Source organism: Spermophilus citellus, assembly GCF_964194105.1.
Source record: "Spermophilus citellus genome assembly, chromosome: 4".
Taxonomy (NCBI): Eukaryota; Metazoa; Chordata; class Mammalia; order Rodentia; family Sciuridae; genus Spermophilus; species Spermophilus citellus.
Genome location: NC_138185.1, coordinates 48,057,202 through 48,069,964, shown reverse-complemented (window position 1 = coordinate 48,069,964; position 12,763 = coordinate 48,057,202). Strand labels below are relative to the sequence as shown.

The 12,763-nt window shown below is 46.2% G+C and overlaps 1 protein-coding gene across 1 annotated transcript; it reads right to left on the bottom strand.

The window, feature by feature from the left end:
* Positions 1 to 9,133: 9,133 nt before the first annotated feature.
* On the bottom strand, positions 9,134 to 11,213 carry SSTR4 (somatostatin receptor 4). Its single transcript, XM_081291373.1, has one exon. It carries the CDS (start codon positions 10,998 to 11,000, stop codon positions 9,837 to 9,839), a length of 1,164 nt encoding a protein of 387 aa, XP_081147499.1. The 5' UTR covers positions 11,001 to 11,213; the 3' UTR covers positions 9,134 to 9,836.
* Between the last annotated feature and the right edge of the window lie 1,550 nt (positions 11,214 to 12,763).

Sequence of the window (12,763 nt, the reverse complement as noted above, 5' to 3'; positions counted from 1 at the left end):
CATAGAAATTCAACCCAAGGAGTTTTTATCTTCATTTATAAAAAGTGAACCTGAGTTTCATTGTTGTTGTTGATTTGACTTGGACTGAAAAATAGTAATTGTTGTTAAGATAATTAGGCATTTTCTTCAGAATTGTAGTTGTTATCATCATAATTGTTATTAATTTTTGACAGTGTGGAAAAAATTCAGATGCTTGCCTTAAATTGAGAGAAATACCTCCCAAGGGATAGTTTAAGAAGACTCATGCTTGATGCTAATTTGACTCTCAATTTCTCTTGATACTTGTAAAAAATAAAAGCAGCTGTACTGGTTTTAGGGAGATTGGGTGCTTGGAAATGGAGCCTGAGTGATGCCTTTTTAGTCAATTTTGTGTTCTTGTGACCAAGATACCTGATAAGAACAAATTAGAGGAGGGAAATTTTATTTGGGGCTCTGTATTTGAAGGTCTAAGTTCACAGATGGCTGACTTCATTGCTCTGGGCTCAAGATGAGGTAGAACATCATGGTGGGGAAAAGTCCAGTGGAGGAAAGCAGCTCAGCTTCTGGAGGGGTCAGGAAGCAGAGAGAAAAATGGAAGGGGCCACAGAAAGACACATCATTCCAGGGTATACTTCTAGTCACCCATCTCCTTCAGCCAGGACTCAACTGCCTCCAGTTACCACCCAGTCCTTTCAAACTAGTATGGACTGATTAGAGTACAACTCTCACAATCCAATCATTTCACCTATGAACGCTGCATTGTGAAGACACCTCATATCCAAACCATAACAATGTCCAGTTAGGGTCTCACCTTATGAGGCACTTGGAGAATATCTCCCATTTCAGAGGGACCTCCTAACCCTAGCCATTGGAATGTGGTCTTGGGACAAGAATTGGGCCTCCCATGGAAGCTCCTTAGATAGTGACAGTTCTAGGCTCCACCCCACCTAGTTCATGAGAAATGCATTTTAACAATATCTGCAAGGGGTTATCAGTCACTTGAGGAAAATAGTTCTAGAAAATTAAATATGGGTCAGTAATAAGTAGCAGGCCAAGTCAGGCCCTTTATTTGTAAGAAACTGAGGAATTTTCATTGTATAGCTTTGCTTTCTGGTAGAAAAGACTAGGTACACACCTCTAGACATTGCCACACAGGGTCAAGAAGGTCTTTGGTTGAACTAAGCTAGGCATGGAATCATGCTTCGATGGTTGGGGACAAAAATGTATCATGTGTGAGTATATCATATGTAAAGCAAAGGTTTTTCTCTACTGTTTTGTGAACTCAGCACATTTGTACATAGTTATTTATTTATTGGAGTTAAACTAGAACACAGGCAAAACCCTTGCTTATGATCATACTTGTACAAAATAAACAAATTAAAGAAATTACAGGGTTGTGTCTCTCTTCACCTTTCTTCCCCCATCTCCTTGTTTTATGTCATTAAATGGGGCTCACAAACAATGTAAATGCCATGAAATGCATTAAAGAATGGTCTACACGCTACCATCCATGCTGCCAAGTGACTTTCAAATATCTTTCCAGAGGAGGTTATTTTCAATGTAAGAGTTCATGTTATCTTATGTGCACAGTTATTTATTTTGTCTTTCTGTAACCATAACAACTTCATACACAATGACTTATGTTAATATGTTTTCAAATACATTATAGGATCATATGTTGGGATGAATTAAAGGAAAATTCTTCCTTTGGCATCTCCAGAATCCCAGGGGTGTGTCCTTCTGCAATATGGTTGGCATTATCTGCTCTCTGAGGTATTCAAACCCAAAGTAGTCAGAAAGGGTGTTTGGCTCAAATTCAAGTGACCATTCCTTATTACCAAGGTCTCAGCCATTATTAATTCTTCCTCATTTATGTTGGATATTAAAAACAATGTCTTTATGATACAGATCTCTTGGACCCTTTTCCTAGAATGACAGAGCTGACTAAATTTTATGTGCATAGACATGAAGGTTTTTATAAGGCAGGAATGAGAAAAATTGAGTTCAGTCAATTATTCAAATGTTTTTATACATCTAGTATCTCAGTATCCATTTAAGATTCAGCTTTATTATGCCATGTGCTAGGGGGAAGCTACTACATACAGTGCCCTGTGAAGGTAGCAAGTTAAGCAATGCTTCTATTCAGGAGTTTAATAAGTCTCAATGAATGGGGCAAAGCAGTGCAGATAAATGGTGCCCTTAGTAAAAATGGGCTGTTGAAGGAGTTTTAACAAGAGCATCCTGGGGTCCACAATTATTTGCAAAGATAACAGCTGCTTCTAGACTTATAAACATGTATCCAATGATAATAAGAACCCTGGAGTTCCTCTTGTAAGCACTCAGTAGGTCTAACAATTGAGGGGAGGATGACAGTGGGGATTTGATCTAAGCCTGACATCTAGTGGTCACATGGCTATGGGTACCACCTAACCCCTCTAAGGCTATAAATGGGGTGGTAGAGGTGCTGCCTTACTGGGTTTCTATGAAGAGTAGACAAGGCAAGTGAGCACAGTTTCTGGGACATAAAGGGTACCCCATAACTGTTATCCATGCTCAAAGAATTAGCAGATGGGCAAGTGAATAAAGAAATAAATTGGTGTTGGAATCTCAAGTGTCAAATCCAAGGTTGTGTAGAAAGCATAAAGTGTTCTTTCAAGGCAACATGCAGTCACTTACAAGGGATGCTGTCATCCTAGAGAAATAGCAATGGTGGGATTTGGGGTATCAATCACAACTTAAGGAGGGAGATATTTGTGTTGGGTGAGAAGTAGCTGTAAAATCTAGCGTAGAAGGCTCTAGTCTGTACTCTCTGTTAATATGACCAGTCAAAAACAGGGATGGAGAGCCTCCTCCATTGTCCTCCCAAGGAGACCAGAGAGAAAGGCAGAACACCTCCAAAGTGTTCTTCCCACTTGCTCAAGGACCAAAGGAGAGACTGGTGCCAGCCCAGACAGAACTCAGGGGGGCCCTAGTGTGTGACATTAAGGTATGGATAGGGCCAAGTGATAGAAGTCTCCAACTTTTAACTTTTGGGGCCTCCCATTATTCTTGTGCTAAGTAGGGGTGCATTATATCAACAAGGAAAACCAAGATTGCAAAGAATATAAAAGCATATTTTTATCATGGTCTTGACTTGGTGGGGAGTTCCCAAAATATATCCTGGATGCATGCAGGCATTTCTACATAAAGTAATACAGGCAATACCCAGTTCTTCTTTCTTCCTATTCCAGAATGAATGCCTGGTTTCTGGACTATCTTTTTGCATCAAGTGAGTCCTTCCTTCATTTATTCATGGTCAGCAGGTTCTAATGTAGGCAAACAGTCCATTTCCTCTCCCAGGAAAAACTAAACATTGTTTTAACATCAGATTCTAAATGAATCAATATCCTTTTCAGTCTGTTTTGAAAGTGTGATTGCAAAAGACAAAAGAACCCTGGGGATCTGATCACTCAAAGTGAATTAGGGTGGGGGAGCAGACAGCAGAGGGCTTCAGTGATCTAAAGAAAAGCACTAGGATTCAAAGTTGGGGTCTGTAACCATTATGCCATTTAGGCTATAGGCCAGAGTTTCCTTGAACCTCTGCCTGCAACCTGTTATTATAAGGGTGATGGTGTGCAAGGATTCAGAGATTTCCTGTTAAAATAGGAAATTTCAGGGCTGGGGAGATAGCTTAGTTGGTAGAGTGCTTGCCTTGCATGCACAAGGCCCTGGGTTCTATCCCCACCACCACCATCATACACACACACACACACACACACACACACACACACACGACATTTCACAGCCATTATTATTCTGCTATAGAAATCTTCTTTTTTATATTTTCCAACCACGGCAGCATCTCTAATATTGTTCTCTTCATATCCCCCTCTGGGGTCATCCCCAACTACTAATTTACCCTGCCTTGGGAATTGTTCATCCCACTCAGTAAGGAAGAGATGGGCTTTTCAACAGCCCCCCTAATTCTCCCTTCTCCCTCCAGTCTCCTGCCCTGAGAAGAGGGACTCCACCTTCCACAAAGATACTGGACATCTGAATCCTCGGGCACCATCACCCTTATAATAAGAGTCCTCTTTTTAATGCATTTGTTTGGAAATCATGATATAAACCCCAAGCACCATTGTGTGTGTGTGTGTGTGTGTGTGTGTGTGTGTGTGTGTTTCTTTGCCAAGATTTGACTCCCATCTTTATTCTCATATTTTCACCTAAGAGGTGGTCCTGTGGAAATTAACATGTAATTCTAGAAGAAAGGAAACCCTAGGAAAGGCCTGGGGTGAGTCCTGGCTTCTTTTTTCAGTTTGTTAGCAACTCTCCAGAGCATGGTAAACAACCATAGAAAACAAAGGTAAAATGGGAGGGGACACAAACCCAGAAACAAGTCCTTGCCCGAATATGTGCAGGAGATGGCAGGGCATTGTGTCACATGTTTGTAATACCAGCTGCTTGAGAGGCTGAGGCAAGAGGATCCCAAGTTCAAGGCCAGTCCTAAGCAACTTAGTGAGACCCTGTTTCAAAATAAGGTTTGGGGATGCAGCTCAGTGCTTAAACCAAAAACAAAAATCTAATTTAGGAAATGAAAGCAGCATCTTCCTGAGTCAAAGGGTTGAGACTCCTCAGGCTGGTGGTAGGAGTTCAAGGAATGGTATAATGAGGGAAATTTGCTGGACATTGGGAAAGCATCATCCCAATTCTATACCCCTCCGGTTCTCCCAATGTGTTCTGTGCCCCCCCCCTCCTCAGACTGCAACTGAAAGTCACTGAGTAGGAAGTAGCTGGTGACAGAAATAGTCCCTATCTTGATTGGGGTGGCAGCTACAAAATCATAACTACATGTCAAAATTCATAGGACTATACACCTAAAAACAGCAAATTTTACCATATGCAAATTAGATTTGAATAAAAATAGATTTAAAAGGAATCACAGTCTGTTCAGAATGGCTATAGAAAGACTAATTTAAATGATTACTCTCTCTCTCTCTCTCTCACACACACACACACACACACACACACACAATCTCGGTAACACTCCAGGTTCCTCTTCATCTGTGATTTGGTGAGCTTTGCTCCTCTGAGCCAGGCAGAAGGCCCTTTGGGTGTCATTGAGCACCTTTGTTGAATATTGTTGTTCTGCCCTCTCCAGAGGGCCATGATGCTTTCTAGGAGTCATGCAGAGCTGCCACGTGGGAGAGCTGGGACTTGTCCCTGGTCTATTCTCTCACCTTCTCTGGTGCATGTCCATTCGGTGACAGCAATGACCTGGGGCAGCCTTCTGCAGTTAGACATTAACTCAATCCCATTAGGCTGGGAACTCTGATTTTCAGTGGATTCAAAGTTAATGAAGTTTTTTAAAAATGACATCATTCTGCTAATCCCTTCCGGAAAAGTGGAGACACCTGTGCCCCAATTGTGCAAGGATACAAGACCCCATGAGGGACTTCTCTTGCCACATAGACCCAAATCTCTCACTTGAGTTTTTTTTTTTTTTTTTTTTTAAATGTGTGTGGTGCTGGGATTGACCTGAGATCCTTGTGCATATGAGGCAAGCACTCTACCAACTGAGCTATATCCCCAGCCCTCTCACTAGAGTTTGTCACTGCTGTTCCTTGGCTCTTGGGACAAAGTACTAAATCCTTAAGATGCTGCTGGACAGACTTTTCCCCCTTTGTATCTGCCAGCACCTCCAGATGAACCAGCATCGCCAGCTACTGTTGAGTCTGTTTCAGTTACATGAAGACATTTTAATAGTTTCCCACTGCAGGTCCTTTGCACATGCTACTCCCTCTGCTTAGAATCTTGCACTGCACATCCTTCCTCTCCTTGTTAATTCCCACATGTTCTTTGAAGGAGGGTGTTTCCAGCGACCTTCTCCAGGGATACCTGCTCTGATACCAGGGAAGTCTTTATTATATCATTTCATAAAAGCCATATTCCTTTCCTGTATCTGTTTTACTTCAGCTAAGAATGGAATTGTACCTTCACTTCCGTGGTCATTTGATGAATGCCTACCTTTTACACTAATCTCCACACTCCATAATGTCTGGGCTCCTGCCTCTGTAGATTCATTGTGTTATCTTGAAGTTGATTACCTTGCCTGAGAGAAGTACTTGGCTCACTGTCCAAGGGCACCCCGATCTGCACACAGAACTACAGAGCGAAGTTTTCAGATTCTGGGTGTAATCTTGACTATCATATAGAGGTGTCACAGCCAACACAGCCTTAAGATTCTGACATTTGAGCTTAAGAAATTTGAAACTATGCTGTCACATCCTTAGAAATGATAAAGTGAAAAATGGGGGTGATTCATAACCTATAACTCATCAGAGAAGAGTTTCAGTGCTGAAATTTGCTAGGATTCACATTAGGTTTCTGAGGCAACATAGCAAAAATATGCCACATTTGTTTTTTTTTCTTTGTATCAGTCTTTGGGACCTGAGGAATGCCAGGTATGATATTTTTTAATGGATGTGCATCCAGAAATTTCAAGATGAGAGTGAAATGCTATCCCTCTTTGCTCAAAGATAGATTGCCAACTAACTGGTCAAGAGCTCTGATGAAATTCATCTGTCAAGTTCAAATACCATTTTCTCTACTATCTGGGATAGCTGAACATCTGGCTTGCAATAGTACAATAAATTAAAGGCAATTTAAAGACAAAGCAAATTCTCTGATGTATTGAAGGGTGGGTCAAAGGCTGTTTGTACCTGAGGTAGAAAATATCCCTATTCATGTTGAAATCTTAAACTGTGACTTCTAGTCCTAGCAAGCAGAGGGAGACCATCATCAAAGTGCACCTCCATTGCTACCTCCAAGGCTGTGGAATATAAAAGTAAGTGGCTTTCAGGACCCTGGCCATATAGCTCACTGACTTTAACTCATTTCAGGTTTGCACATAAAGAAGGGGGACAAGGTTGTACAACCAGTTGTTACAAGGATCTTGGGATTGATGGCCACTAGCACAAAGTGGCAGGACTCCAAACCCATGCTCAGGATGTCTTGGTGCTGTTCAGTTGTTCAGCCCTGAGAATTGAAAAAAGGCTCTGCAGCTAGTGAAGAGAATAGTCAATAGGAATCTCCTTCTGCCCATGCAAGATTTATTACTAAAGTGTGGAGGGCAGTGTGAATACACATTTCACAAGTGATGGAAAGAGAGTTAAGTATGAAAGAATGCTGCCTACCACTCTCTCCATCTCTCCAGTGTATAAGAAAAGAGTTTACGTCTGGGAAGAACTCAAAACTCAAAAACATCACTTTGTGCATATTTCAAGCAGGAAACAATGGAGGCTTAGTGAGCTTAAATCCATGCTCATGGGTCCAGGCGGTAGCTGAGGTCCCTGTTGCTGGTGACTTTCCTCCCCATCTCTGGAAGCTGCCTTTCCATCACCATCATCACCTAAGTTAAAAGGCTGTGTTTTAAATATGGAATGTGTCCAATTCTGTTGTAATCTGGGCAGCTATGGATGAGTATTACTAAGACTCATTGTTGCCAGTGCCAGGAACCCTACACTTCATTGCCATCGATCTGTGTGGTTCTTGCAGTGTGGTCTAAGCACATTTATAAAGTGTCCCCACCAGGCACTGGGGAACAAAGAAATAGTTCAGTTTTAAAGATGTTCAAGAAATTATGGTTACATGAGGCACAGACTTGGGAACCGACTGATTCTGGATGCCCAGGGTGTTTCTGGAGCGTACAGACAAGTTAGAGATAGCTGCTTGTGTCTGTGCATATATGTGTGTGCTGCATGTGTGCATGTGCCTATACATGTGTGTGGAATGAAAAGGCTCTAGAATACAGTGGAGACTTGTTCATATCTGGGGTAGATGAAGATCACCAGAATGTGCAGACCTTCATGACCCTCTAGCCCTCCTTGACTACCTAGCCCTCCACATCAGCCAATGCTGATTGACACTCTTTGAGCATTCTGCTGGCTGACCATTTGGAGGGCTAGGTAGACAAGGAGGGCTGGAGAGTCATTAAGTATCCAGCGGTTACATGTCCAAAGACAGTTGACCTAAAGACTCTTATTTTTTAATTTTAAAAGAAAGAAGTGGAATCTATAGTCTCATAGATTAAAAAAAAAAGTATAAAGTGAAATCCCCAGGAGTCATCCTGTGCCAGTACTAGAAAGACCTGTTGATTTTCCAGGTGGGAACTCTGAAGATCAGGGGTTGAGTTCTCTGCCTGAATTTTATGACATTTTTGCTTGAGACCAGAACTTGGCTCTCTTACGTGATTCTGCGTACCCGCGAGATGCTCATATCACATAAAACTCTGGCTCCTGTGCAGAATCCTCAGGAGAGTGCCATCACCTGTTTTTACAGGCTCTTAGAGAGAAGCCAAGATCCAGGTGGCAGTAGGCACCTGGATCTGGGCTTCTTGCCCTGCCTCCTGGCCCTGCGTGGACCCTCATTAGTCTCCAAGCAGCTCCCCTGTACCCATTTCTGGAACATGTGCTAGCTGCCCTAGGAGACACTCAGTCATGACTTTAAGACTGTGAGGCTGAGAGGACCAGGGTGTTTTCTCTTAAAGACCTCTGCCAGGAAGCTGTGGGCACTTGCTCCAAGGATACTCTGAAATACAAAGGGGCTCACCCTTGGACTGTTTTTCCCCCTCCCACCTGACATATCTTTCTGGCTCATCAGGACAGTCCCAAACAAACCTAAAAGTATCTTTTGCTAGGTTAAGCCAGGTGGGGGGTCTCCCAAAAAGCACTTCAGACCCTGTATAATCACATATTCTCACTCCAGATACCAACCTAAGTGTTACAAGTATTTTCTCAGCCCCTTGCTCTGCTTTTATCAGAGGGAAAGCTGCTTACAAGCAGCCTTTTCATTTTAGCAAAAAATAACCCACGCTTTGGTTAACCTACCAGACACAAAGTCACAGCCTTTTACTGTGTTCAGTCTGCATTTAATAGCTACATCCTGCTGATGTTTTAACTGAATGTCGATAGTTTCAAATAGTGAGTGACAGAGCTGCTCCTCTTTCAAAATGTGGGCTGACTTCCCTCCACTCTGTTCTTTTCCTGTCCCCTCCCATTTTCCACCATGGTATAAATTGGGGATATAATGAGGTCTCACATTCCCACACCCAAGGACGGGGGGGGGGGGGAACACATCATAGGAGCTAGATGTGATTTTATCCTCTGCGTTTTTATTACTGACCTGGCTTTATGCCTTGTAGCAAACCCTGCAGCATGTCTTTACAAACCTTTTTCACTCACAGGAAACCTGCTACTAGCCCTGGATACCAATCTGGACACTTATGATTACAAGCAGGTGTCAGGTCAGGGGATGGTGGGGAGGTGGTACACAGAACAAGTGCCTCAGGCTGTTGCACAGAAATCTCACTTAGCAACGGGAGCCTAGGAACAGGCAAAGGGAATATGCTTGGAAGTGTTCTTCCTTGCTTCTCTCTCTGCACATGCTAGATTCCCATCACAAGGCAAAAAGCCTGCTAAAAGCAAGGGCTACTGCCTGCCTCTACCTTTCTGATTCCTCTTCCAAGCAGTCACTGCAATAAGTCACACACAGGTGGCTATTCCCCTATGGCCACCTCCTGCTTCCCATCCCTCCAAAAATAGACAGAGGCTCCAAAATGATCAACACCCTAGCCCAGTTCCCAGAGAAGTCCTACCCCCATTAAGGCGTTCTCCTGAAAGCCAGAGTCCTGGGGAGAGGGGAACAGTAGAGGAGTTCAGTGCTCTTGTGGATGTCACACACTGCTGGGAGGAGAGGGCTTAAGTGGGAACAGGTGGTTGTTCTTTAGGTGAGCATCCAGGAGGTGCAGTTGTTGGGCTGTACAGGTGGTGCAGTCCCTGAAAGAGGTGGCCAGGCTGGGTGGAAGGTGAGAAGGGTCTTCAGAAAGTGGTGGTCCCAGTGAGGGCACCGTGTTTGCGGCTGGGTTCTGCTTGAACAGGCTCCTGCTGGCAAGGGAGTGGGGGGCATATGCATCCTGCCGCACCTCTACTCTTGAGAGCAGTGGCATAGTAGTCCAGGGGCTCTTCCTCAGCGCCCCCAGCAGCATCCAGGAGGCAGCAGCGCAGGCAGAGAACCCTCTGGAAGGAGCGACGGAAGTTGTCAGAGAGGAAGCCATAGAGAATGGGGTTGGCACAGCTGTTGGCATAGCTGAGGATGAGGGACACATGGTTGACAGTGGAATCAAGGCTGGTGACAAACAGGTTCAGGAGCTGTACCACATAGAAAGGCATCCAGCAGAGCACAAACACTGCCACTACCATCAGCACTAGTCTAGTGATCTTCTTTTCCGAGCGCCTCCGCTGCTGCCAGCCAGCCCTCAGTGCCACAGCTCTCATTTTGCCCACAATGAGCAGATAGCACAGGCCAATGGCCAGAACCGGCAGCAGGAAGCCCAGCAAAAAGGTGTAGACCACGAAGACTGCCGACCAGGCCGGGTGAGGCCAGTGCAGGTTGCAAGCCACTGCCTGGCCGCCCCGAGCCGGCCTGGTGTCTGCGAAGACCGCGATGGGCAGGGTGACCAGCAAGGACGCCAACCACACGCCCAAGTTAATCAGCTTGGCCACACTAGGACGCCGATAGGTGGCGGCTCGCAAAGGGTGCACCACCGCGACGTAACGGTCCACACTGAGCACGGTCAGACAGAAAACACTAGTAAACATGTTGAGGCCGTCCACACTGAGCACCGCGCGGCACAACACCGACCCGAAGGGCCAGTGGCGCAGGGCGGCTGATGAAGCCACAAAAGGCACGCTCAGCATGAAGAGCTCATCGGCGATGGCAAGGTTGAGCAGGTAGATGTTGGTGGCCGTCTTCATTTTGGCGTAGCGAAGGATCACGAAGATAACCAAGGCGTTGCCCACCAGACCCACCAGGCACACTAGCGCGTAGATGCTCTGGATGGTGACCATGCCAGCCGTCCCCGTGCCGTCGGACCGCGTATCGTCCTCCTCCTCTGCCGGGACGCGACTAGCGTTAGCCGCCGGGGGCCAAGTGGTCTCGAGCCCTTCTTCGCCCCCGGGGGGCAGCGTCGCGGGGGCGCTCATGTCTGGGGATGCCCACCCCAGCGGCGGAGCGTGGCGGAGCGAGCGCAGCGCCAGAAACCGCGGGCGGCGGGACCCGGGGGTCTCGCGCGCAGACGCGCGGCTCTCAGCCTGCTCCGCCTAACCAGCAGGCGAGAAGCACAGCGCTGAGCGCCCGCCCATCCCCGCGCAGCGCCCCAGGATTGCGGGAGCCGGGCTGGTCCCACTGCCTCCGCCAGTTCCACCACCTCTCAGCTGGTGCCCCTCTGAACCCACCGGTCCTGCGTGCCCCACGTTCCGCCCCGTAGCCCTTTCTGGGCCCCGCCCCGTTTTCCCACCTCATTTGCCCTCTCTAGGTTTCCAGCTCCACCCCCAACCCTCGGATCTCTAGCCCAATCCCCAAATCCTCCTTTAGTTTTCCCTCTGTCACCATCGTGATCTCAGGTTGTGTGCTCCCCAACCCTTTCATTACTCTCTAGGACCTGCAGCTGAATGGGAAAAGATGAAATTAGGACCACGATGCTCCGTCCTGGACAGACCTGTAATTCACCACCAAGCCTGTAGGAGCCTCAGGTTCCTGCTCTATGAAATGGGTTTAACCATGGGACAGGTCTTCAGGAGAGTGAAAAGGGATGGATGTCTAGTGCAGATCTCCATTTGGCTAACGAGGCGTACAGGATGGGCCTGAAAATGCAGAGTTATTTGCCCTGAATTTGAGATCCTCTCTCCCTGCCCCTTTAATTTTCGGGAAGAACTGTCCCATGGTCAAAACCATTTCATATAGGCAAAGCCAGAGGCCCCTACCGACGTTGTGGTCTGTTCCAGGTGGGCAGAGGTGTTCCAATTTCCCCTTTCCTGCTGACCAGACAATTGTGGGTCCCTGCGGTAGGGGGCTCTGACCTTTTCAATGTGAACTCGGTGGAGTTGAAGTAGGGTGACTACAGGAAATGGGGATGCACATGCAGAAACACAGGTGCCCTCAAAGAAAGCAAACCCTACCTCCTCAGGTCTTCTGTACACAGTAGAGGCAACAGGTACCAGAGCCTGAGAATCCCCACCTTGCACCAGCGTTGGGTCATTTGAGGGTCTTCAAACCAGGTCTCTGAATGTGCCTGAGGAGGAGGGTGGTCAGGAAGGGCATGAAGACCAGCATTGGTTTTCCTCTGCCCCCAAACTCCAGTTTGAGCTCACTGGCACTTCCTGTTAGACAGGGACAGGCAGAGCCCCCTACCGCAGCTCTGCTGCTTGACACGGGTGCAGAATTGCTGAAAATGAGAAGTTTGCCATGGAAATTTTTTTCAAGGTAGAGCTGGTATTAAGGAACCTGGCTTTTGTTAACCGCACCTCTGAGGCTGTGGCCTCCTTGAGCCCCAGCACAGCCCCACCAAGACTTTGACAGGTTTAGAAGTAATTTCCTGGGTAGGGGGCTCCAGCTTCCTCCCTGGGTAGCTTGGGCAGCAATGGAGGGAACAGGGTCAGATGTTTTAGACATGGAGGTGGCCTTTCATAGAAAAGGATTGGAAGCTGCCCACTGCTCTTCATGGAGCCTTGGTTTGGGGAGCACTAGTGTGATAGCACTGTACAACACAATAGTTAAGGACAAATCCCTTTCAAGTTTCTGCCACACAAGGGACCCTTTGAATAAAGGTGGTCTAGCAGTGCTCCACCCTTTTATAATCACTCCTTAAGTATGTCTTTCCTTTCCTCTGGTCCCATTTATATCATGGCTCCTAAGGGAGATACTCTCACCACCAGGAAGGAGACAGCATTTGCATCAATCTAGGTGG